The 27,966-nt window shown below is 41.8% G+C and overlaps 1 protein-coding gene across 1 annotated transcript in view; it reads right to left on the minus strand.

Annotated features, from left to right (window-relative positions):
• Positions 1-1,089: 1,089 nt before the first annotated feature.
• The window catches only part of GSR (glutathione-disulfide reductase), a 45,010-nt gene continuing 18,133 nt past the window's right edge, over positions 1,090-27,966 (minus strand). Inside the window, exons 4-13 of the mRNA NM_001114190.2 lie at positions 27,404-27,473; positions 24,481-24,628; positions 21,194-21,248; positions 15,477-15,576; positions 13,704-13,790; positions 11,897-12,055; positions 7,705-7,816; positions 5,514-5,645; positions 4,552-4,685; positions 1,090-2,030 (exon numbers count right to left, since the gene is read on the minus strand). Coding sequence (NP_001107662.1) covers positions 1,881-2,030; positions 4,552-4,685; positions 5,514-5,645; positions 7,705-7,816; positions 11,897-12,055; positions 13,704-13,790; positions 15,477-15,576; positions 21,194-21,248; positions 24,481-24,628; positions 27,404-27,473 — 1,147 coding nt within the window. The 3' untranslated portion in view covers positions 1,090-1,880. The remainder of the gene's footprint in view (positions 2,031-4,551; positions 4,686-5,513; positions 5,646-7,704; positions 7,817-11,896; positions 12,056-13,703; positions 13,791-15,476; positions 15,577-21,193; positions 21,249-24,480; positions 24,629-27,403; positions 27,474-27,966) is intronic.

Genomic DNA, 27,966 nt, shown 5'->3' on the forward strand with positions numbered 1-27,966 from the left:
TACGTGGCCATCTCTGCCCCGCTGTACCTCCCACATCCTCTGACCTCCTCCACAATCCCCAATTCCAAATCCTACATACCTCTTAGTTTTCCCAGAAAACTGGTAGTTTCTGCTTCCTCTGAACTTGTATCCTTCCACCTCTCCAAAGCCTCACTAGGATGGCACTGTCCCCTTTTCCCACAAGAGTACAAATTTGTGTCTATGGTCCCAATTAATTAAGAGTGCCCCTCCCACTCCCCAAGTGTCCCATTCTAGTCAATAGATTATACGGTCACTCTATGCTTAACACGCCGCTTTGAATCCCAGTTATTTGTGTAGAATTCTCCCTCTTATGCTAGATTATATGGTTACTTAAAACCAAGTACTATAAGCTTTCCTTCCTACTGAGCACCTACACCAGGCTGCCTCATGTATCTGAGCCTTCACTCGCAACTTGGGTGATCGGCTTGCAGGCTGGACTGAGCTGAGGACTAATGAGAAAGATGACTAACACTTGGAAAAGGTTATTTCCAGGTTGGTGTACTCTGGAACCAGAAAAAAGGGAGTGTGGGGGGCTCCTGCGATAAAAGGAAACCCACCAGGTCAGCGGAGCCCAGGACTGCAGGCCACGACCTTTTGGCCAGCAGTGATTATGTCAGTTCACGTCCAGGTTTTTAGACCCTGTTTTCTCGATGACAGATATATAACCTGGTTACTAGTGACAGTTTTCTTTTGTTGAGACTGGACCTACTTAATCCGTCAGTACAGCGGCAACCTGGTCATGGCTAACCAGGAAGACATTCAGTAAAGGCTTAATGACAGAAGTCAGTAGCACTAAGTCACTATTGAAAGCCATGGGAAAATGTAACCAGCTTACTTAACCTAGCTGGTAAAGGCTAATGGAAATAAAATGCTAAAAACTTATGATTTCTCAACCATTATATTCACTAAATGTTTCTATTATGCCTCTGGTCTTATAAAAGCAAAATCTCTTTTCTCTCCCATAAGGCCTTAAGCCTACTCAAAGCAGCTCACTTTGGCCATCTGACCCTTCAATCTGAAATATTCTTAGAAAATGAACTGTCACCCATTAACTCATAACAAATATTATAAGAAGAAAAGACTGTGATTTTATTTTCAGATTTTTGGAAACAGTTTTCAAAGAAATAAAATGACAAGAACATATACAAAAATTGCAACCATTCATTGAACTATGAGCTCTTGGCAGAGGAAAGGCCTTTGGAAGTATTTGAGTCCCTCTCCTGAAAGCCAGGATCACTTCTCAAATGTCCTTCACGCAACCAGCCTCCTCAAATCTTTCCCAAATTTGATGAACTTCATCTTTTAAAAGTCAACAGGAATCATTTTAAATCATTTAGAACAAAATAAAGAATAAAATACAGGAGGTATGCCTCTTAAGTTATATGTTTTTAAAGAAAACTCACATCCTTGAAATAGCTTTGCAATATGCAGAGCACAGTACTGGCTTCATAAAAAACAAAATCACTCTGTACTTGCATTCTTTAAATGTGAAGAGCAACTGTCATCTTCCTCTATAAAAATTAGCAAGCAATATTCATTCAGGAACATTCATTTAACTGTACTTCATATAGTTTTATACTTAGGATGAGGCTAAAACAAAAACACAAAAACCAGCCAGCCCAGAGCTACTAATAAAACAAACAGTAATTACTGAGAGATGTGACCAAGTGAAAAATCAATCCTGAAAAACAAAACAAATTTCTAAGTACAGAAATAAGCCGACTGAAAATTTCCACACTTGGAAGATCCTGATGACGATAAAGAAAAACGGAAAGTGGGAACAGTAAGTAAACGTGATGATTTGGTTCCTTCCCGAAGGTCTACTGGTCCAGCTGCCGGCCACACAAGTCTCTGGGTTCTCAGCGAAGTGTGACCAGCTCTTCTGAAGAGGTAGGATGGATAGCAACCGTGTTGTCAAAGTCAGATTTTGTGGCTCCCATTTTCACTGCAACTGCAAAGCCCTGCAGCATTTCATCACATCCAATTCCCTGCATATGAATTCCAACCACCTGCAAAAGAAAAGAAAAAATGTTTTTACCTCCACAATTGCATGAGCCAATTCCTTGTGATCAATCTCCTTCTAGGCGTGTGCACACATGCACACACACATTTGTACACTAATGATTTTTTTATTAGTCATGAGAAGTGAAGTGAAGTCATTCAGTCGTGTCCGACTCTTTGCGACCCCATGGACGGTAGCCTACCAGGCTTCTCAGTCTATGGGATTTTCCAGGCAAGAGTACTGGAGTGGGGTGCCATTTCCATCTCCAGGGGATCTTCCCGACCCAGGGATCGAACCCCCTTCTCCCGCACTGCAGGCAGACACTTTACCCTCTGAGCCACCAGGGAAGTCTAGTCATGAGAGATACCTGGTATTTAAAAACCTCTAAAAAAACTTACATCTTTAATCCTGATATAGCATAAAACAGCCTACATGTCCCTGCATAATTCTGCCCCAACATCCTTCCACTGTCCACCTCACTCAGCTCTCCCAAAGGCTCTCCGCTTTCCAGCCTCACCAGCTTTCCTCCCAACCTGAGGATTCACTACGCTCTCTCCTGATGGAACACAGGCTGTTCCCTCTGTCTGGACACTCTTTCCTCCCCTCTCAAGTGTTAAAGTCCCTTCATTCTTCAGATGGCTACACCTGCCTTTCCGACCAAGTTAAAGCACCCATGCGAGCACTCAGTCCCAGTATTACTCCATCATGGTTCTATAACAACTGCAAAGTTGTATTACTTGGGGACTGGACAATTACAGTCTGTCTTTCCCAGCAGACATTAATCTCTAGATGGAGGGGACTCTGTCCACTTTTGCTTTTCACTCTATCCATCTGGCCTAGCACAGAGATAGCTCTTAGAGGCACTCAACCCACACGTGCTGGCTGACTGCACAGATGACCATCAAGAGGCATTTGTTTCAAATCACACTTTCCAATGAGGTTTCTAAATATATTTAAAAACTAGTTAGTGTTCATCTAAATATATTTAAAAACTAGTTAATGTTCATCTCCAGCAAATATTTTTAGGGTATGTAGTCTGCTGAAAGACAAAGTTAGAGAACATAAAGTTTCACCACAAAAATATTGTGCTTCAAAACAAATCAGGAATATTCTTAATATACCTGAACAGTACACTTAAAGATGGTTAAGATGCAAATTTTGTTTTTTATATATATATATATTTTTTTTAACAGTTGAAAAAAAGTATATCTCAATATAAGACAAAGAAATCCCAAATCATACACTGCATATATTCAACATGGCTAAATTTTTAGATACGGTGATCTAAAACTGAGTTCACAAACAGCTTCTGGTGATGGCATGAGTCTTATGCTATTTCTGTTCATATCCCAGTTCTTAGCCTTTAGTTGACTGTCAGGTAATGTTTACCAAATAAATGAATGATAAACGGTATAAAGAAATAACGGATATGAAGAGGTAAGTAACGACCTCACTGTTTCAATAACTGGACATCTCAGGCTACTGAGAACATTCAGGGCAAGAAACGGCAACTTTTATCTTGCTGCCAAACTACTTACTCCTCTTCATACTGATTCTCTGCTTCTGTTAACTTTCAGTGACACTGATTTTCATAAGCCAGGGCCTTGTCTCATGGCTTTTAGTGTAAGGGCCCAGTTGATTCAGATACAAACTATGTCCTCTTTCATAAGAAAAGTTGGAACCTACATCTGAATCTTTAGGTATCATTTCTCACAGAGCCATGTTCCCATATTGCTAAGTTCCACCTTAGTATTTAATTCAATTTCTAGAAAAGTCCAATAAGCTGACCTAATATCAAAACAAAATCCATTTTTTAAATTATTAAGAAAAAAAAAGGAAACTGTTCAACTTCAAACCAAAATCACAATGAAATACCACTTCACATCCATTAGGATGGCCACAATTAAAAACACAGTAACAAGTCTTGGTGGAGGTGAAGGGGACCTGCAACCCTCGTATGTTGCTAATGGGAACATAAAATGGTGCAGTCACTTTGGAAAACAGTTTGGCCGTTCCTCAAAACGTCAAACCACAAAAGATAATCGATTATCTCAGAACATTTTACTATATAAACTTCTTCCTGACTGATCGGTTACGTTAAATCTAAACTTCTTACATTAAATTCTTACACTCACCAATATCTCTGAGTTGCCTGTCTGTTCTGGCCTACTGGTCAGTGACATCCTTTTCCCCTTACACTTTTCTTTTTTGGGGCCAAACCACGTAGCTTGTGGGATCTTCGTTCTGCAACCGGGGACTGATCGCAGGCTCTAACAGTGAAAGCGCCAAGTCCTAACTACTGGACTGCTAGGGAATTCCTCTCCACCTTACATTTTCAATGCAGGGGAACCTTCTTTCTGTGTGAAACATTATGAATAACTCCAATATAGAGAGACAGATAAAAGAGCCACTGTGCTGGCTGAACCAGAAAAAGCTTTACTAGGTCTCTTCCCTTCCCTCCTCATGAAAACACCTCCACCCCTGCCAATCTTGAAGACGCTCTTCGGCTTACTGGACTTGGCGCATACCTTTTCCTCTTTGTTGGCACAAACCATTTTCATCACACATTTTGTTTTCCTTTTGGTAACTGCATGATACATTGGGGTAAAGGTGGTAGAATAAGTCTTCACATTTTCTTTTCCATATTTATAAATGGCTTCATCTGTAAGGCAGGGGGGAAAAAGCACCTATCAGAAACTGAAACAATTCCACCGAGCAGTCAGAGAGATGGCCAGAAATACATAACCTGAATCAAGTCATAAAGGAAAATTACCCAAAACGACAAGGAAGGACGTTCTACAACATAAACCTCAGTATCATGAAAGACAAAAGACAAGCTAAGGAATTCTGTCTCTTGACTAAAGGAGACCAAAGAGGTATCAAAAGTAAATACATTGTATTATCCTAGAATACATGCAAGACTTGGGGGGAAATGTTAAATATAAAATTATCTGAGGTAATTGGCAAAATTTGAATAAGGTTTAAAGTTTAGATAATATTGCATGTATTTAAATATTCCCATTTGAAACTGCTTCTGTAAGGCAATGGCCTTGTTCTTAGGAAATAGATACTGAAGTATGTGTATGCAAACAGTGAGAAAACGATAAAGCAAAAATGTGATCGGCAGACAGGAGTCCTCTGGTGTTTCTGCAACTCTTCCTTAAATTTGAAATTAGTTCAAACTAAAAAGCTTTAAAAAGTCAGACAGATAAAATGGAGTAGGGAAAAGGAATTACACTTTCAAAGTACTAACAGTTGGGGAAGAAACTGGAGATGTGATAAGAAGCTAACTACTGTGCTGGCCCAAAAGTTCATTCAGGTGTTTCTGTAACATCTTACGGAAAACCTCGAATGAATTTTTTAGCCAACCCAATAAAAAGAATTATAATTTGGGGGGGCTGAGATAGATTTAGTCAGCAGACAGACACCTAGCTAAAGTTAGCAGAGAAGGGGAAGAAACCATAAATGACCTTCGTTTTTAACCACCTACCTTCTGTGAGTCCCACTGTTCCAATAGGGGGGTGGCTGAAGACCACTGTGGGGATGTTGTCATAGTCTAATTTGGAATCTTCTTTGCACTCAAAAAGTCTATGGGCAAGTTTTCGGCCAGCAGCAATTGCAACTACAAAGATATTTTAAAATCAGTGTCTAGCTTATTGTTCATTTTAACATAGCAGAATTGTTCTACTAATCATTTATTCATCTGGCTTAACACACAAGTTTTAAGTTTTTCATCAGTGCTCATTACAATATTCATTTCTATATAATAAAGACCTATCAATGCCTTAGTTAACAATCCAAAACAATTTGCTTATACGAATTCTACACATTCCATTACGATCCCCCCACACATTTGCAAGTTTGCAAACATCTGGCAGTTATCTATTTTTTTAAATTAAACTTTTTATTTCATATTGGAATACAGCTTCTTAAAGGCTTCCCTGGTGGCTCAGATGGTAAAGAATCCACCTGCAATGCAGGAGACCTGAGTTCGATCCCTGGGTTGGAAAGATCCCCTGAAGAAGGGAATGCCTTCAGTATTCTTGCCTGGAGAATTCCATGGACAGGACTCCAGCAGGGGTTGCAGAGTTGGACACGACTGGGCAACTAAGCACACACAATAGCTGATTAACAATGTTGTGATAAGTGTCAGGTGGACAGCAAAGGGATTGAGCCATACATATACATGTATCTATTCTCTTCCAGTGGCAATTACCTCTTAATGAGGATATTAGCTTTTTGATACAATATTTACGGAGCAAACTATCTCAAGCATCTATTTCAAGCATCTTTACTTCTACTTTACAATCAGCTACTTCACAGGAATATTTTAAGTTTCTTTTAAAAATTATTTTTATTTCTTATTAATTTTTAAAAAAGTTTACCTTCCTTAGCCTGTTTTTATTCCTAACAGTCTTTTAGAACAAATGCCTGAGTTCAATATAAGCTCTGGTTTTTAATTTTATTGACTTCAAATTGACAAAAAGTTTTTTTCCAAAGTAAGGCATCAGTAGGATATTAAAGAAATTTTCTTCACTCCAACAAAACTTTTGGCGGCTATTCAATTATGTTATGAAGTCTTTGAAACTTTGCTTGTTTTGCTTTTGTTGAAAGAGCTTCCTAAAGGAGGTGAAGGGCTTGGGGGGTGTGACCAAGGAAGTTTCCATTGTGAGTAAGAACTGGGTGATTATGGAAGGGCGGGTGAGGCCCTAGAGGGGCAGAATGAAGGTGATGGAGGGATGCTGCCAACAGAAGCGGGTAGAGAGCCTGAAACGACATCAGTTAACTCAGGCAGTAGGCTGAGGCATGGGATTCAGGGGATGGCAATCAGTCTTAGTTGTATCAAGACTAAATAGTCAGGGTAGGAAATTGGGAAATTGGGATTAATATATACACGCCACTATATACAAAACAGAAGGCAGAGAAGGGGACGACAGAGGATGAGATGGTTAGATGGCATCACCAACTTGATGAACATGAGTTTGAGCATGCTCCAGGAGTTGGTGATGGACAGGGAAGCCTGGCGTGCTGCAGTTCGTGGAGTCGCAAAGAGTCGGACATGACTGAGCAACTGAACTGAACTGAATAAGAACTACTGTAAAGCACGGGGAACTGTTTTCAGTCCTCAGTAATGACCTATATGGAAAAAGAATCTGAAAAAGAGTGTATATATGTATAACTGATAACTTTGCTGTACACCTGAAACTAACACAAAACTGTAAATCAGTTATACCCCTATAAAATCTTTTTAAAAGACTAAATAGTATGTAAGAAATATATAAGATTAAAATATATATTTTCTTACAAAAATATAGGAAAGCCACTCTAAATCACTAGTTCCCAAAGCCACTTCCTTCCACGGTCATGAACACAACTCGGATTCTAATTTCCAGCACTGTTCAGAGGGTGACTGTATTATCTGTACAAAAGTTTCAGTCTTCACTAAGCATTTTAAAAATCTTTGAAAGAAAATTGAATACTACTAAAAAGCATTCTCCAAGCAAAAATGGAAATTATTCAGAAAATGTCAGGTACCCAACCAACATCCATATCAAAACATTTTTATCATAAAGACACTCATCTTTTTAACTTTGCTTGAGCTGATTTGACTGTAGAAAGCTCTATAGTTTTATATAACACACAGAGCCTCCCTTATCCGCCCCCAAAAGAAGAAACATTACCTGGAGTAAGAAGAGCTTTTCCACACACATCCCCAACTGCATAGACACCTTTTACGTTAGTATTCTGGAATTCATCTACTATGATGTGACCTTTGTCATCAGTTTGAATCCCCTAAAATTGTAGAGGGACATCAGGTAAGTATTTGGCCATCTATAAAACACAGCAGCTCACATCTCTGGATCCGCCTCACTTCAGGCACCTCTTCAGCCTGAATCTCTAAGAAACCACAGGATGAAAAACATCCTTTCAAGTTGGCAAGTTTGCTATCTTTTGTTGGACTTAAAAGGTAAATATTTTATCCAATTTTGAAGAGTTTTAACAGGATTTGACTTTGTGTTGTATGATTCAGTGGGCCAGAGAAGCCTGAGAAGGAATCACTCAGCTGTCATACATGGAAACTGGCATCCCTGTGGAGTCCATCTAACACAGTGATTTTCCATTTTTCCCTTGGAAGCACTGCTTCTGAAGCATGCTAACTCATACTTCAGACGGGCATAGCCTGAAGCAGTCATCAAAAACAGATTTCATTGAAGTTTACAGTTTTATCTTTAAAACCCCAAGCAAAATTTCTATTCTACTCTAAAAACATATCAATGTTGCCTTTAACCAAATTTTTTTGCCTATACGTTGAGTTAAATTTTTGCTCCAAAAAGATGTATGATGCTTATCTTGTGGTTTTGCAGATCCCAGGTGTATATATCCCCAGAGGAGAAGTAGAGAGGCAGCAGGCATAGGGAGAAGGTAGTGTAGTGGTGAAAAGTACAGCCTCTGGAGCACGGAGATCTGGGTTCAAGTCCCAGCTCTGTCACTTACTACTGATAGCTATGAGACCTCCCGTTTATCGACAAATACTTGCACTTCAAAATGAGGCATTACTGTAGTCACTGTGGATACAGAGGTAAATAATACAGACATCTCTATTCTCTGCAGGGTTTACCAGCCTGGTGGACAATTTCTTATCTCTGTGCCCCTGGGCTCCTCACTCTTACCCCTGAAACAGTTGTTGGCAAGAATAAATTAGGCTAGTATAGCACAGCAAACTCTTCTCAATACACAGTAATGACCTATATGAAATAAGAATCTAAAATAAAGAGTGGATATATGATGCTGTGAAAGTGCTGCACTCAATATGCCAGCAAATTTGGAAAACTCAGCAGTGGCCACAGGACTGGAAAAGGTCAGTTTTCATTCCAATCCCAAAGAAAGGCAATGCCAAAGAATGCTCAAACTACCGCACAATTGCACTCATCTCACACACTAGTAAAGTAATGCTCAAAATTCTCCAAGCCAGGCTTCAGCAGTACATGAACCATGAACTTCCAGATGTTCAAGCTGGTTTTAGAAAAGGCAGAGGAACCAGAGATCAAATTGCCAACATCTGCTGGATCATCGAAAAAGCAAGAGAGTTCCAGAAAAACATCTATTTCTGCTTTATTGACTATGCCAAAGCCTTTGACTATGTGGATCACAATAAACTGTGGAAAATTCTGAAAGAGATGGGAATACCAGACTACCTGACCTGCCTCTTGAAAAATCTGTATGCAGGTCAGGAAGCAACAGTTAGAACTGGACATGGAACAACAGACTGGTTCCAATTAGGGAAAGGAGTACGTCAAGGCTGTATATTGTCACCCTGCTTATTTAACTTATATGCAGAGTACATCATGAGAAATGCTGGGCTGGAAGAAGCACAAGCTGGAATCAAGACTGTCAGGAGAAATATCAATAACCTCAGATATGCAGATGACACCACCCTTATGGCAGACAGTGAAGAGGAACTAAAAAGCCTCTTGATGAAAGTGAAAGAGGAGAGTGAAAACGTTGGCTTAAAGCTCAACATTCAGAAAACGAAGATCATGGCATCTGGTCCCATCACTTCATGGCAAATAGATGGGGAAACAGTGGAAACAGTGTCAGACTTTAATTTTGGGGGCTCTAAAATCACTGCAGATGGTGATTGCAGCCATGAAATTAAAGACACTTACTCCTTGGAAGGAAAGTTATGACCAACCTAGATAGCATATTCAAAAGCAGAGACATTACTTTGTCAACAAAGGTCCGTCTAGTCAAGGCTATGGTTTTTCCAGTAGTCACGTATGGATGTGAGAGTTGGACTGTGAAGAAAGCTGAGTGCCGAAGAATTGATACTTTTGAACTGTGGTGTTGGAGAAGACTCTTGAGAGTCCCTTGGACTGCAAGGAGATCCAACCAGTCCAACCTAAAGGAGATCAGTCCTGGGTGTTCATTGGAAGGACTGATGCTAAAGCTGAAACTCCAGTACTTTGGCCACCTCATGCGAAGAGTTGACTCATGGAAAAGACTCTGATGCTGGGAGGGATTGGGGGCAGGAGGAGAAGGGCACGACAGAGGATGAGATGGCTGGATGGCATCACTGACTCCATGGACGTGAATTTGAGTGAACTCTGGGAGCTGGTGATGGACAGGGAGGCCTGGCGTGCTGCAATTCACGGGGTCGCAAAGGGTCGGACACGACTGAGCGACTGAACTGAACTGATAAGTATACGTAAAACTGATTCACTTTGCTGTACAGCAGAAACTAATACAAAATTGTAAGTCAACTCTACGCCAATAAATTTTTTTTAAAAGATTAAGTAGGCTAGTACCATATTGTGAAGACTTAAGCAGAGTAGTCATTCAATTTGCAGTCTAAAAATATATCAACACTGAACTGAGGGAAAATTTTTGCCTCATTTTTTAAAAGTTCAGCAAATATAGTTGAAAACTGGACTAGCAAAGCTTAGGTCTGTGTAATGGCACAACATCTCTTGAAAGGTGAAAAGCTGGGTGAATAGCTTCATTAATATAAAAATAGATTACTGATTTTACTAACTTTCACTGAATAATGAGATTAAAATCAAGTAGAACGTGTCCCTGGATATTTTATTCTTTTTAATTATGAAAAATGGCTTTTAGTGAAATGAAAAAGGGATGGAACTTAAAACAGATACTAATATTAGAATATAAACCAAACTGTCACACACTCCTCAAGAGGCTCCATCAAATACATAGTGAAAGTCACTCAGTCGTGTCTGACTCTTTGCCACCCCATATAAACCTCCACCAAACATATAAAATATTCTATTATTACTAGTAGAAGAGTATAGCATATCAGAACAATTATCATTATCCTCACCATCAGCAGCAGCTGGTTAACACTGGCTGAGTTCATACTATAAGCCAGCATCTAGGCAAGCTAGTTTGCATGCACTTTCTCATTTACTTTCTGTCTAACCCAATGTGACAAGTACAATTTTTATTTCCATATTTCCATGAAGCAGTTGAAACTTAAAGAGTAGCTAAGCGACTTTCCTAAGGCCATGAAACTAATATAAGGTTCAAAATTGGGTCAAACACTGGGACCCACACCCCAGGCTACTGTACCAGACTATCCTTTAAAATTTTAAAGGACAAGTAAGAACGATGGCACTGGTAGGTCAGCTTCACATGCGTACCCATCCCTGAGTGCCACAACATCCCAGACAAGTCACACACCCATCCATCACGATGAGAGCTGCAGAGGGTAAGGAATAATTATCGGGCTTTAAAGAGACAGCTATCAGAGTACGAAGGAAATCTGTAATGAGGAGGCTAGTCAGGAAATAGCAAGACAACGACCTGATCTCGAGTGAGGACACCAGAAATGGAAAAAAAAAAAACAAAACAACTTTTAAAGAACTTTCAAAGGCAGAAGCAATGGGATTTGATGACAAATTAGACAAATGAAAAGAATTGAACAGAACCCACTCAAGTTTTGGGGGGTCTGGGACTGGATCAGGGGAAACCACAGGACTATCAACTGATTCAAGAATGTTTTAGGCAAGGAGGGTGGTCAAAAACAAACTTCTGGTTCCAGTATAAGTAAGTATTAGGGATGCAGTATCTATAGTCACAAGATGACTATAGGCAACACTGCTGTGAAGAGTGTATGTAAATCCCGAGTTCTCAACATACAGAGAAATATTTTTCCTTTTCTCTTTCCTACTTTCTTTTTATCGTATCTGTATGAGAAGATGGATGTCAGCTGACCCTTCTGTGGTAATCATTTCACAATATACATAAATCAAACCATCATGCTGTATTCTCTAAACTTACACAGTAATATATATCAACCATTTTTAAACAAAGTTGGAGTGAGGGGAAGAGTATCATAGGAAGACTAGGTCAACTTACCAGTTTGTTTAAATTCAGGCCCCAGGAGTTTGGGTCCCGCCCAATGGCCCAGAGCAGGCAGTCAACATCTGCAATAGTGGTGAAGGTGGGTTCCCTACCAGGAATTGAAGTAACCATGCGGAGTTCCAGGCCCGAAGAAGTTTTTTTAACTTCCCTGACCTATTGGCAAATACAAGTTATTAATTGGGGGTGGGGGGAATGGGAAGGAAAGCAAATAAACAGGAAACTAGAATTCTTGACATTTAAAAACTCTCCACTGAATCCTGCAAATGATTCAGGATTCAGTGTGTGTGCTCAGTCATGTCCGACTCTTTGAGACCCCCATGGACTGTAGCTTGCCAGGCTCCTCTGTCTGTGGAATTTTCCAGGCAAGAATACTGGAATGGGTTGCCATTTCCTTCTCTAGGGGATCTTCCCGACCCAGGGATCGAACCCTCATCTTCTGCTTGGCAGGCAGACTCTTTACCACTGAGTCACCTGGGAAGCACACATATGAGTCCTGCTGCTGCCACTGCTAAGTCGCTTCAGTCGTGTCCGACTCTGTGCGACCCCATAGACGGCAGCCCGCAAGCTCTGCCATCCCTGGGATTCTCCAGGCAAGAGCACTGGAGTGGGTTGCCATTTGCTTCTCCAATCATACGAGTCCTACATGCTGACAATTTACTTCTGCCCAAAGGCTGCCCACACTAGAACTCTCTGGAGCCAAGACAGTATCCTTGGGGACCCCAAATCAGACAGCCAGTGGCCAGAAATGTCAACTCATGCCAAGACCCTAACACTTCAGCTTAAAAACAAAGTATTTTAAAGTGTACTTCCAAGTTGTGATAAAATTTTAAATCACAAATCTAAGCACAGTGATTTGCAACTGGACTCGGGGGAGGAAATGGGCTGTAGCAGCTTCATTAAGAATTTTCTAAACTGCACAGTCCTTGCTTCTCCCAGGACACTCTTAGGATCAGGGAGGAGGGTACGATTAGGTCAGGAGGGTGAAGGACATACAAAGTTTAGCGGGAGTCCCAGGGGGATTCTGATGTTGACTTTCACCACCAGTCTAGACTTCAGCATTTACAAAGCAACTTCACATTTATTATTTTACTTATAATATGGCCTATGCTGAAAGGACAAAGCTTTTGGGGGGGAAATCATTTTTACAAGGCTCATACTCAGGGAAAAAAATCTGACAAGTTGGTGATTCCCTGAGAATAAAAAATATATATATATATATATAGTCACTTTGTCATTGTTTTCATCTACAAAACTCAATGATATGCTTTCAAAAGAGATTCCATAATAATATTTCCTGAAAAAAGTATAAACCTGAAAATTAAGGATGTTCAATGAGGACTGTGGTTTTTTAAAAACATTTATTATTTTATCTATCACATATTTATCTAGCTGTTCTGGGTCTTACTTGTGGCAGGCGGGATCTTTGATCTTTACTGTGGCATGTGGGACTGAGCTCCCTGACCAGGGATCGAACCCAGGCCCTCTCTGCTGGGAGTGCAGTCCTAGCCACTGGACCATCAGGGAGATGAGGACTCCCTGAAGAGGAGGAATTGGAGCACAAAAATTATAGTTTTAGTTCCAACTAAACTAAATTCAACTACCAGATTCCTCATCTTTTATACCTTAGACTTCATTAACACATCAGTGTGAAATACAGCTTCTTAGGGTACAGAAAAGACTTGGAAGTACTCTAGAAAGGAATAACCGACTGGGGTAGATGTAATCTGTGTTGATAGAACCAGTGAGATGCAGGACAGATGGATGACCAAGGGTGGTAAGCTCGCCCAGGGCTCGGTCGTACCTGGGAGTACTTCAGCACCTCAATGCCAGCGTTCTCCAGCTCTTCAGTACAGTTGGAACTGATTATTGAATCAAAAGTTCTAAGCACCTGTATACAGAGGCAGCCGAGGGATGGGTGGCAGGAAAGAATAAAACCTGATTAAAGATACGCTACAAACCTGGGAGGAAATTTCAGTATCAGTCCCCCTTTCTTCTTCATTCATGGCCACACTGTGAGTTTTTTTAACCATTTTAAAAAACTAAAACACAGTTAATTTACAACGTTGTACTAAGTTTCAGGTGTACAGTAGAGTGAGTCAGTTATGCGCACACATTCTTAAATATTTATTTGGCTCTTCTGCATCTTTTACCATGCCATGTGAACTGAGCTGCAGCATGTGGGATCCAGCTCCCTGACCAGGGACTGAACCCGGGCCCCCCACACTGGGAGCCCTTAGTCTTAGCCACTGGACCACCAGGGAAGTCCCAGTGGTGAAAAACACAGAACATTAAATTTACCATATAACCATTTCTAAGGACACAGTTTGATGGTGTTACGTATATTTGCATTGTTGTGCGACCAGACTCTTCCCCCTTGCAAAACTGAGACTCTGGGGGTGGGGGAGTGATAAATTAGGAGGCTGGGATTAACATATGTACAGTAGTTTATGCAAAACAGATAACCCACGAAGACCCACTGTATAACACAGGGAACTACACACAGTATTGTGTAATAACCTATCAGGGAAGAAAATTTGAAGAATATATATATGTATGTATAACTGAATCAATGGTGAACACTTGAAACTAACATGATACTGTAAACCAACTAGACTTCAATTAAGAAAAACTGAGACTCTGTACCCACTAAACAACTCCCCGTTTCCTTTCCCCCAGTCCCTGGCAATGCCACTCCATTTTCTGTTTCTCTGAGCATAGGTACTCCAGATACCACACGTAAGTGGATCATAATATTTATTTTTTTGAGAGTGGTATATTTCATTTACCATAATGTCCTCACGCTTCATCATGTTGTGTAGCATGTGTCAGAATGTCCTTCCTTTTAAAAGCTGAATAATATTCCACTTTGTGTGGATATACCATACCTTTGGTTATCTATTCATGTGTCATCAGACACTTGGGTTGCTTCTACCTCTTAGCTATCGTGAATAATGCTGCGATGAACATAGTAAGCAAGTATCTTTGATGTTTCCTTTTAATGCAAAGAACGTACTAGATTTTGACTGAATGTTAATACTCCAATACTATCTGGCCAAATGAAATTGATTTTCAGAATAAGAAATTAACCTGGCAGTCTGCTCAATGTAACTAATATTTATGTTTAAGCCTGTATGCCTTATTAGGCACTTATTAGTATATCCACTACTTCATGACAGTAACGCCAGCCGGGGTGCCCACTGTTCTCAACTAGCAGCTGGTGGCTGGGAGGAACACTGGTCCTAATCCTGCCTTCTGTGCAGCTCCACGAAGAACAGAATACACGCGCTGCACCTTCTATTTATTGACAGTGAAACAGGAAATGCTCCCTGTATTTTTATTTTTTGGCTGCGCTGGCTTTCACTGTTGCACACGGGCCTTCTCTAGCTGTGGCGAGCGGGGGCTGCTCTCTACTTATGAAGCACAGGCTTCGCTGACTCAAGGCATGTGCACTCTTCCCAGACCAGGGATCAAAACCCAGTCCCCTGCACTGGCAGGCAAATTCTTAACCACTGAACTGCCAGGGAAGCCCTCCCTGTAAAATTTTTAAAAGATTAGCATCAAGAACAGATTTTACCTTATCATGCCGTATCATTATTGATGTCTTAGAACCCAGGGCAGACAGGATGCCAGCTATTTCCACGGCGATGTAACCAGCACCAACAATGACACTGCGGCTACAAGAGCAGAGGGTTAAGATCGGGAAATAAGCTCATTTTTGAATAAATGTAGATTTACAGAAAAGCTAAGGATATCCCTGCCCAGGTTTTCCCAACGTTAACATCTTATATTCATAGCAGCACTACTCAGAATAGGCGAGACATGGCAACAGCCTAAATGCTCATCGACAGACGAATGGATAAAGAAAATGTGGTGCACGTATACGATGGAATACTACTCAGCCATAAAAAGAATGAAACGATGCCATTTGTAGCAGCATGGATGCAACTGGAGGTTATCATACTAAGTGAAATAAGAGAAAGAGAAAAACAAATACCGTATGACGTCACTTACAAGTGAAACCTATGATACGACACAAGTGAAACTTATCGACAAAGCAGAAACAGACTCATAGAGGACCGAGTTGTGGCTATGGGGGGAGGTTGAAGAAGGGATGGACTGGGAGTTGGGGTCAGTAGATGTAGAGTGGATGGACATGGTCCTTCTGTATAGCACATGGAACTATATTCAATGTTCTGGGGTAAGTCATAAAGAAAATCAATACCAAAAACAACGTACAAATTGCTTAACGGGTCACTTTGCTGTAGAAATTAACACAATATTGTAAATCAACTATACTTTAATTAAAAAAATAAAGTTAACATCTTACAAACCGTGGTTTCCGCAGGACTGGAAAAGGTCACTTTTCATTCCAATGCCAAAGAATGTTTTAACTACTGCATAACTGCACTCATCTCACATGCTAGCAGGGTAATTCTCAACATCTTTCAAGCTAGGCTTCAACAGTAGGTGAACTGAGAATTTCCAAATGTAAAAGCTGGATTTAGAAAAGGCAGAGGAATCACAGATGAAATTGCCAACATATGCAAGATCACAGAAAAAGCAAGGGAATTCCAGAAAAACATCTACTTCTGCTTCATTGACTACACTAAAGCCTTTGACTATATGAATCACAACAAACTGTGGAAAATTCTTAAAGAGATGGGAATACCAGACCACCTTTCCTGCCTCCTGGGAAGCCTGTATGCAGGTCAAGAAACAACAATTAGAACTGGACATGGAACAACAGACTGGTTCAAAATTAGGAAAGGAGTATGTCAAGGCCGTATATTGTCACCCTGCTTATTTAACTTACATGCAGAGTACATCATGCGAAATGCCAGGCTGGATGAAGCACAAGCTGGAATCAAGATTGCTGGGGGAAATATCAATAACCTCAGATATGCAGATGACACCACCCTTATGGTGGAAAGCAAAGAGGAACTAAAGAGCCTCTTGATGAAGGTGAAAGAGGAGAGTGAAAAAGCTGGCTTAAAACTCAACATTCAAAAAAAAGAAAATCATGGCATCTGGTCCCATCACATAATGGCAAATAGATGGGGAAACAATGGAAACAGTGACAGACTTTCTTTTCTTGGGCTCCAAAATCACTGCGGATGGTGACTGCAGCCAGGAAATTAAAAGACGCTTGCATCTTGAAAGAAAAACTATGAGAAACCTAGACAGGATATTAAAAGTAGAGACATCGCTTCGCTGACAAAGGTCTATCTAGTCAAAGCTATGCTTTTTTCCAGTAGTCATGTACAGATGTGAAAGTTGGACCATAAAGAGTGGTCCAATAAGAACTGATTCTTTTGAACTGTGGTGTTGGAGAAGATTCTTGAGAGTACCTTGGACCGCAAGGAGATCAAATCAGTCAATCTTAAAGGAAATCAACCCTGAATATTCATTGGAAGGACTGATGCTGAAGCTCTAGTACTTTGGCCACCTGATGCTAAGAGCCAACTCAGTGGAAGAGACCCTGATGCTGGCAAAGACTGAGGGCAAGAGGAGAAGGGGGCAGTAGAGGATGCGAATGTTTGGATGACATCACTGACTCAACGGACAGAGTTTGAGCAAACTTAGGGAGATAGTGAAGGACAGGGAAGCCTGGAGTGCTGCAGTTCATGGAGTTGCAAAGAGTCGGACACGACTGAGTGACTGAAAAACAACAAACCGTGGAACAACTGTCAAAACTGACTCTGGTACATTACTGTGGACCAAACTCCAGACTTTATTCAGCTTTCATCTGTCTTTTCATTCATTTCCTTTTTCTGTCCAGTTCAGGATAACATAGTCATCTTAAGCAGAAAATATCCTTCTGTAGAAGGGAAATATATTTTTAGGTGTTTAAAAAATTCCTTAGCTTCGTTTCTTCAGAGAGGAAATAAAAAGCCTTTGAAGCTAGAGATGATTCCTTATGCAATGATCTTCACACCTAAAACTAAAATTGGCATAGTTCTAACCACTATTATTCCCCTCTAGCTCAGTATTTCTCCTTGATCACTGTTAAATCCTATCAGTCTCTCCAAGATGATGAAAGGCCAATTGAAGCAAGCCATTTTAACTTGTAGGATAGAGCTGCAATGAAACTAGATGTCCTGAATAAATTCTGGCCTAAGAAAGCAACTTAAACACTAGATAAATGTTTGGACGAAGGTCTGAGTCCACAACGGGGAAGCTAACCCCAGTCCCCAACTTCCCCACTGCAGCCTACAGAAAAAGTGCCCCCTCGGCCCCTTTTGGGATTGGCGTTCTCTCAAGCTTCGAACACGGTCGCACTACTAGCACAACGCTTGGGTAAGAAGTGAGCAATCAGGGGACAAGAAAGGAAACCCTTTTTTAGTATCTTCTACAGGTAAGGTGGGCTTCCTTTGTAGCTCAGTTGGTAAAGAATCTGCCTACAATGCAGGAGACCTGGTTCGATTCTTGGGTTGGACAGATCCCCTGGAGAAGGAAATGGCAAGCCACTGCAGTATTCTTGCCTGAAGAATCCCACGGACTGTAGCCTGCCAGGCTCCTCTGTCTATGGGGTCACAAGAGTTGGACACGACTTAGCAACCAAACCACCACCACCACCACAGGTAGGGTATCCATGCTGTGAGTCCCTGTCTTTAGAGGGCTTCAGTGTGGATGGAAGATGTGGTGTGAACCCGAATGGCTGGGGGGAGGTGGAGCACGGATCCTGTGGAACACTGTGGGGCAAGGAGTTCTCCCTATGGTATGACCAGAGGTAAGAACTCTCTTCTACAACCCAGCGTACAAAAAGAGACATGTCTAACTCGGAAACTAGGAAATAGCTCTTCTTCCCTCTCCACCGTCCCTTTTTCTATGTTGACTCATTCCTTTCTTTGGGTCTTTGCTCCTGAGTCCCTCCTCTTCCCTCTCCATCTTCTCTCTCTTGCCCAAACATTTCTTATTTAAGTCCTACTTTTGTTAAGCGTTGCGCTGGACGCCATGGGTAGCAATCCCTGCACTTGAGGAATTCCTGAGGGGAAACATGCCCAGGGGTCCGCTAAAGCACAGAGAACGACATGCAGTTCCTGCGTGGGAGAGGTCACAGGAAACACTCCTGATTCAGAGATGTATTCTCAGCAGAAAGGATATACAAGAAATAGGTGAAAAATCTTCAAGGAGCTCAGTGTTCCCCTCTCAGCTTCCACAGGCCCCTCTTGTCCACTTTTTACCACTAAAGTAACCACTGGAAACAATCTTTTCATTTGCTTTGGTTTAGAACAAAAAAAGGAATGTATTGATTCATGTAACCAAGAGGTTCTGGCTTCAGGGATGGCCGCATCCAGGTGCTCAGATGCTGTGGTCCCTTAAAGCCGCTCAGCTTTGCGCTTCAGGCTGGCTTCATTCCCAGGCTCCACGCTGTGATACAAAGACTGCCAGAGGAATGAAGACACAGTGGCATGGTCTTAAGAAGCTGAAGCTCAGGCTGGGGAGCGGACACCCAGGCTTGCGGAGTCTTGATTTAAAACACCAGTGTTCAGTAGATGAAAACTCAGTAAGTTAGGTAAAAACTGTGAACCAAGAACAACCTCCACATTCTCCTTCTTACCCTAAATGCCTACAGGTCTTGGAGAGTCTCCAGGAGAGGAGGGGGGTGGCCACGGCTCACCCTGGGCACACAGACACTTTGGCTGCCACCTATGGGAGGCCTCCACCACGTGGAAACAGTCTTATATTCTGCTAGGTCCCCAGAGCTCTTCTCTTTCCCTCATCACGGCCCTCAGAACTCCCTGCCCCACAGTATTCCACAGGGTCTGTGCTCAAGCTTCCCTCAGCCATAAGCTCAATGAGGACAAAGCTGGATCATACAGCCCAGAGCACATGTTAACTTCACCTACAAAATTTGTTCCTTCTTTGATTATTCACTTACTTACCAACATAACAATGATAAAAGAGTCTTAAAAAAAGACAAAAATCATATACCAATTGTTATTTTCCTGTGTTTCCAGAGTCTTATTTATAACATGCATATATTCACTTCTGAAACTTGCATTGCTACCTACACAAGTTTCATAAATGGTTTAAAAATATGTAACGGACAGATATCTAGAATGAAGCTTCTCTGAGTCTAGACTGAATTATATCATTTAAACACCATGAGTCACAACCACATTTCTGCATGTATTCTCACGTCTCACATCTGTCATCCCTAAAACTCAAAAGATCATGAAGAAAGGCTGCTCTCTTAACATGCTGCCATGTCCCAACAAACCTAAACAATCTGCTTGCTCTTCTCAAAGTCAGAAGATGACCTGGTCTGAATATTGTAATGGGACATTTTCACAGCAGCCACGAAAATGCCAGGACGCCCTCTTGTCCCTTGTGGACAGTCTGCGGCTCCAGGTGAATCAAGGTAAAGGAGCGAGCAGGGATTATGAGTCACCCACCAGGAAGGCCTTTAAGTAAAAGCTCAGGATTAAGACCTCACAGTGGACTGGCAGCGCCCACCGAGGGAGCAACAGAGTTGAGCAACAATAACAATGACTCCGGGAGTGAGTAAGCGCTACTCACAGAAGATAAAGGCCAGTCTCTGGGCTAACAGGGCCCCTCCTCCTGTTCCCTGGTGCCCCAATTCTTAGCATGAGTGAGGGGAGCACCCTTCTCATCTAGGAAGCCTGCAATTGGCAATTTCTTCAATAGGAACTTCCCTGGTGGCCCAGTAGTTGGAATTCCATGCTTCCACTGCAGGGGCTGTGGGTTTGATCCCTGGTTGGGGAACTAGGATTCCATGTGCTGCGTGGTGCAGCCAAAAAAAAAAAGAGAGAAACCATCTTCCTTGTTATCTTTTTTCTCTGTGTGTATCTAAACCAGTGGCAGAGGTTTACAAAGGTTATTTGGATAAACACATATAAATGACACTTTCAGGAAACCTATTTTTGTGGGACTGACGGAGGCTTCATTTATCCAGAGGCCTCTGCACTAGCCGCTCTGAAAACCTAAATGAGTCACTTTAGACATATCATCAACGGATGCTCTGTCACGCTGAAGAGAGAAGACAGTTTTAGGATTTCAGTGCTTATTTTCAAAACACCCCTGCATTTGAGTCTGGTCCTAAACATCTTGGACCGAAAGCATGGCCTTGGACCGAAAGCATGAAAAGATTTGAGTTGTTTATTGAGGGGTGCTCATGGATGAGAGACCCAAGGTCATAAAAAGAAAAGAGGTGGGAGAAGAGAATCTAGGAAACACCTACACATAACATCTGGGAAGAGGAAGTAGAAGAAATGTTAGGAGACTGAGGAAGAATGAACACGGAGGTCAGGGAGGAAAACCGCTTACCGAGGCAACTCTTCCAGCTGAAAAAACCCATCACTGGTTATTCCTAGGCTGGCACCTATGTAGGGAAAGGCAATATAGGTCACACCAACGGAGCTTTCTCTTGTAAAACAACCATATTCTATGCACAAACCAAACACCTCCTCAGCTCATCACTGTTTTGATGACTTCTGTTAAGTCTCCACTCAGGAAGCTGCCAATCAAATCTTCCCAAAGTCAACACTGTAATTTCCTCTGCCACGATGACTAAATAACTATTAAATTTCTTTGAGAAATTAAGATCTCAGGTCCACCCCCAAATGGCTCACTATTTTGGTTCTCTTCTCTCTGCCTTTTTTCCTTCAAAGGTTTTAACCAACTGTCCCTTCATTGCGGGGAGACTTCCAAATGCATAGTTTCAGTTCTGACCTTCTCCCCAGGCTCCAGTCCCATATTTTTAACTGTCCGGCTATAAGATTCTACTCTGCTTCAAACTTGCTATTTTCCAACTTGAACCTTAGTTTTATAATATCTCCCAAACTATATCCCTTTCTCATTTACCACTTCAGTTAAAAAGACCACCCTCCATCAATAATCCAAAGTCTTGAGCTTCCCTGGTGGCTCAGTGGTAAAGAATCCGCCTGCCAATGCAGGAGACAATGGGTTCGATCCCTGATCCGGGAAGATTCGCGCACGCCCCAGACCAGCTAAGCCCGTGCACCACAACTATTGATTGAGCCTGTGCTCTAGAGCCCAGGAGCCAAAACTACTGAGCCCACGTGCCCTGGAGCCTGTGCTCTGCAGCAAGAAAAGTCACTGCATTGAGAAGCCCTTGTACCACAAGTAGAGTAGCCCCTGGTCTCCCCAACTAGAAAAAAGCGCACACAGCAATGAAAACCCAGCACAGCCAAAAATAAAGAAATGTAATTATTTAAGAAAACAAATAATCCAAAGTCTTGAGTTCTCAATCTGTGATTCCTTCTTTTAACAACCATCTCATCAGTTATTAAAAATACTGCATTTTGCCAAATTTAATGCACAATGATTAAGGACACAACTTGATTTCAGAAGTGTTGAACATTTTCTAAAAATGTGTCTTGGAATCAATGAAATAGCTGGCTTTCCCTTCTGTGTTTCCTGCCTGCTCTCTTCTCCTAGTGCCTGGCATAGACCAGTGGCTCAGTAACTGTCTGCAGAGCTGAACTGAGTTCTTCCACCACATTTCAGACACTAACACTGTAGTTCAGAACCTATTACCACCTCCTGCACGTTCCACTGTAACAACTTTCTAACTGGCCTTCCTCCTCTGTAAGTCACTGTCAGATTAGGTTTCTAAAATTACCACTTAGATCTTGTCACTACCCTATTTATAAGCTATTAATAATTGGTTTTCATGAATGACAGAGACTCCTTAATTTCACTTTGTAAGTCTTCACAATTTGGCCCTAAGCTTCTTTCAATTTCAGTTCAATGTATTTTGGGGGGCTTTTTTGCTGTACCATGTGGCATGTGGGATCTGAGTTCCCTGACCAGGGATTGAACCCGAGCCCCCTGCCTTGGGAGGGCAGAGTCTTGACCACTGGATCACCAGGGAAGTCCCAGTTCAATGTATTTGCTTCCAGATTTCACTGCTAGAAAACTGGTTGAACTGACTGAATGTCCCTTAAAGACCTCATCACCCACTGGTTCTTCTGGCCTTTTTCTTCTTCAGCACATAATACTCAAATCTGTAAGCCCTTCTCCTGGCAAGTCTTTTTGGTCTATGCTAGCTCATAGTAATCCATCCCCCCTTTCCGTGACCCAACGCTCACTGTCTGGCAATCACCTTGGAATATTTACATTTCTCTGCATTTGTTAATTATTTATTTTTGCATTTATTTTTATTACATGTTTTTAATAAATGTATGTTTTAAAAAACTCAAAAAGCACCAAAGGCCACTGTGTGAAAAGCAGGTTGCTTTCCCACCCAGGGCTCTGGTGCTCTCCTAGGGTTTTGTGTGCCCTTCCAGATACCCCGGTGCATCTGCACAGTTTCCCCGCCTTTTTAAAACAACACAAACTGCAGCATATTATACACATTGTTCTGTACATTGCTTTCTTTCTCTAAACAATCCATTTTTAAAGCTGTTCCCTATCAGGATGTTTATATCCCATCTCACCAACTAAATTTTAAGTTATTTGACAACAGTATCTTTAACATTTTTTTTTTTTATACTAGTTGTTCTTAAGCTTTTGGGCCACATATCCCTTTTAAAAGCTTATGAAATTTTACGGATTCCCTCTCCAGAGAGAAAGAAATACCTACATGCATAGAAACTCAAAATTTTCCACATCAGTTCAGGTTGGTCGTGGGTCTTCAGAAGCCAATCCATAGAGAGACTTCCCTGGTGGTTTAGTGGTTAAGACTGTGCACCCAATGCAGGGGACTTGGGTTCAATCCCTAGTCAGGGAACTAAGATCCCACGTGCTACATGGCATGGCCAAAAAAAAAGAAGAAGCCAATCCATGGAGAATATAAAAGTTTTATAAACCACGATCATCATCTATTAAAAACAAAGGGCTTATAACTAGTTGGGGAAAAAGATACAGACAGTGTTTTCTATGACAGAACATAGCAATACCTTATGATTCCTCTCTGTGTATACAAAGTAAAGGCTGATGACTGTCGGAGATTCATTACTGCTTTAATTTCTAATTCTTTACATGAGAGAAAAATATGCATATAAGAAGGCTTAATTAGCGGATGAAGTTATATCTATACAAGATTTCTCTCCTTTAAACAAAACAGTAAATGTCTCACAACAAACTGAGGCTAGAAACAGACTCCACTGTGCTGAGAGGGGAAGGATGGGGCACTTGCTGATTTCTCCTCCTGTGTTACCTGTAGCCTGGAGCTGGATGAAATATATCTTTCTTTGCCCCATCACTGAAAAGTCAAAGTGTTAGTCGCTCAGTCGTGTCCGACTCTCTGCGACCCCAAGGACTGAGCCTCTGTCCATGGAACTCTCCAGACAAGAAAATGAGTGGGCAAACCATTCCCTTCTCCAGTGGATCTTCCCAACACAGGGATCGAACCCAAGTCTCCTCATTGCAGGTAGATTCTTTACCATCTGAGCCACCAGGGAAGCCCTGCCCTGTCACTTAGGCACCACTTAAGCCAGTTACATTCAGGTTCTGCAGAGGCTTCCTCTCAGGTGTCCAAGACAAAGAACTGGCAAGGGGCAGATGCCCTGCTGTGGTGGGTATGGTGGGAAACAACGGTAAGGGCTGTCTGACTGTTATTTGTTAGCAGATGCCTTTGGAAGACTCACCGGGGATCTGGCTCTCCTGAGGAACCGAGGGCACACCTCCTGTGGCGATCAGGATGTGAGGAGCGGTGTATTTTTTCCCGTTGACCTCCACTGTGGGCTGAGGATCGCACGTGAATGCTGCATGGCCATGGATGATGTCTATGTGGGACTGGAGAAGAGAGCACGGTAACATTAGCCTGTTTGTAGGACTGAAAAACAAGGGAGTGGGGAGGGAAGTATTGGGAGTTTGGGGTTAGCAGATGCAAACGATTATATTTTGGATGGATAAACAACAAGGTCCTACAGTATAGCTATATGTATAATTGAGGTACTTTGCATTATAGCAGAAATTAACAGAACACTGTAAATCAACTATACTTAAACTTTTTTTTAAAAAAGAGAGAGATTAAATAAAAAGATTAAAAAAATAAAACAAGGGAATTCCCCAGTGATCCAGTGGTTAGGACTCGGTGTTTTCACAGCCAGAGCCAGGGTTTGATCCCTGGTTGGGGAACTGAGCTCAAGCTGTACGGCACAGCCAAAAAAAAAAGAACGTCCACCCCCTCCAAAAAAAAAGCAAAACAAAGCTTGCAGCAACTTATTTTTTCCAGTCTCTATGGAGGATTTTGGTTTATGGCTTGCTGATGCCAAGACAACTCTCTGACGTCCGAGTTTCTACAGAACTTTTAACTGTTGATTGATAGTTAGGTTGGGGGTTGCCATTGATGCTGAAGTATACAGTAAGTAGAAATAAAGATAGAATCTTGGGTGAAAACCTAGAAACTAAAAAAGTATATATCTATGCAAGTCATCCCGTGAAGAAGAAGATTACATGTTTGTTCCCAAAAGGTGAAGGAGAAAGCCCTCCTCACTTGGAATGAAAACAGACTGAAGAACGATGTGTCTGGAGGAAAGAAGCCTGAGAAAAACAAGAAGAATAAAGGTGCAGGGAGCTGAGGCCAAAGCGGGGAGAAACGCCATCCTTCTCTCTTCTCAAACGAAGAGGGGAAGAACATCACAATTACATGACTGTGAAGTTTTACACAGAAGGGGTTGAGAACTCAGATCTGATTTGCTCTCACTGGCAGCCTCCATGCCTGGGACTGAGTCTGAACTGCCAGCTAGTTTCTGCCAGCCATGATACATGTACAGGCAAAAAATGTGGGCAACCCACAAGGACACTGGAATCCTGTAAGCACGATCACGGAACAGGATGGTTTAAGTTTGAGCATACCTGGTTCTAAATTGAGCTATTTCCTCCTTTCTAATCAGCCCTCCAGGCCTGTTCTGCAGATGCCCTGCTTAATCAAGGTGAAACAAGATTGATGCCAAAAGCCACGAGGCTCCCAAAACACCTTCCTTCATGAGGTAATGATTTCCTATGCCATGTTAGACAAAAAAGGGACTGAGTCGAGTGGCAATAAATATACGTAATCATTTAGGAAAGAAACTGATGAAATTTTACTTTTCATTCCCTAGGATATTTAACAGAAAGTTTCCTATTCTGAATTTCTGGATGACCTATGGTTCCTTTCCCATATGAGGTCATGGAAATTCTGCTACACACCAAGATTTGTGAGTATTAAAAAAATGTTGTTGCCTGAGTAGTTTTCCATTCTCTTTTGCAAAAGTATTTTAAACAAGTTCCATTTAAAAAAAATTATTATTTTTTTAACTTGGGTGTCTTAGTATAGCAAATGGCATCTCACATTCATGTCTATCAGCCTTAAAATCCCATGAACTCAGTGCACAGGGATCTGAAGACCAAATATGTTCCCTTTGAACTGGGCTTAAGGTCAGAAAATATCACCTTCTCAAAAAGAAACCTAATGAAAAGAACTAATATAAAAATATAAACATGCTGCTAAGGAGATTACAGTGGCCCAAATATAACCCAAGTATACTGATCTAACATAACCTAAGCGATGCCGAAGTCTTAGAAGCTGCAGAGTGAGACCACAAAGACCAACGAAGGATGGTGAGAGTCATGCCGTTGAGAGAGTTGGGAATTCCCTGGTGGTTCAGTGGTTAGGACTCTGAGCTTTCACTGCCCGAGGCTGTGGGTTCAACCCCTGGTTGGGGAACTAGGATCCCGCAGGTCGTGTGGCCCAAAATAAATTGATTTAGAATAAATAAATAAAAAAGAGGAAGGAGAGTTGGACCGTTCGTGGTGCACAGTTCGTCGATGTCTCCCACAGTGCTGTGGAAGAGGTGTGACACAGAAGCACAAAGCGGGGGCTTCCCTGGTGGCTCAGGCGGTAAAACACGAGGCGGGAAAGGCCTCAGGACAGCAAAGACCACCACAGTGTGCTGAAAGCAAACACACCGCGGCCTGATTTTCCTTTTTCCTTTCACTTTTAGAGTCTTCATAGATACGTTTATTAATATACACATAGATAAGCATAAACACATGTATTTCCTTTCTTCATTGGCCAAGAGGGCCTAAAACCAATAGTAGTAGCAATGAGCACATCTACAGCCCAGTTTATGTCTGCCTAATTTTGCTGACCGAACTACGTTCACAAAAATGCCCTTCTGAACCACAGCATGTCCTGAGTAGATCCAGCCACCAAGGACGAGGCTGTTCTGAGCAGGTGAGCAGTGGCAGCATTCCAGGGAGATAATGGTCCTGAATTTAATCCACAAACTGGCACACTGTTACATAAATCAGGCTCTTAGGTGCTTGGTTTCTGGAACTGAGTGGAGGGCCAGACAGGTGCAGGCAGGTATTCGCTGAGACCTGGCACATACCACCATCTCTCCACAGAAACAGAAACAAGATTGATCTACCGAGTCCAATTTATGCTCTGACAGATCAACATCAAAACCATTAATCATAAAGAAAGAAAAGAGATAAATGTAGAGGCTGTGTTTCAGCCTGGCCAGATTCAGTTCTCCAGCAGAGAACAGCTCCTTCTCAAAGTTCAAAGCCCAACACACTCACCTTGGTTAGATTATTTTGATAGATGGTGTTCAGGCGGCTCACATAGGCGTCCCGCTTTTCCTTTATAATCCTGCAATGAACCAGAGTCAGTACTGAGGATCAGTAGTCTCCTTGCTCAGTGGTAACTAGGGCCTCTGACCATGAACACCCCAGAGCAGAGAATCAGACTATCCACGAGAGCCCTGGGGGTGCGTGTCTCTAAAGGCAGGCGCCCCTTCCCCTGTGTCTGTCTGCTTTCCGTATGCATGCAGAGAAACCTTAATCTACTCTAGGGAAAACGTTCAGTTAACACAAACTGTTCATAAATTTTTTTCTGCACAAAAAGCAAGGACACTGCTTTGGCACAAAGCCTACTATGTCATGGCCACTCATTATTTGCTCAATAAATGAATAAATAAGCTAACTTTTAAAATGTATGGCTTCAGAGATGTTTATACGAGGGGATTCCCTGGCAGTCCAGAGGTTAGGACTCCCCATTTCCACTGCAGAGGGCATGCGTCAATCCCTTGGAGAAGTAAGATCTTGCATGCTGCAAGATGCAGCCAAAAGGAGACCAAAAAAAA

The sequence above is a fragment of the Bos taurus genome, chromosome 27, assembly GCF_002263795.3.
Source record: "Bos taurus isolate L1 Dominette 01449 registration number 42190680 breed Hereford chromosome 27, ARS-UCD2.0, whole genome shotgun sequence".
In the NCBI taxonomy this organism is placed as follows: domain Eukaryota; kingdom Metazoa; phylum Chordata; class Mammalia; order Artiodactyla; family Bovidae; genus Bos; species Bos taurus.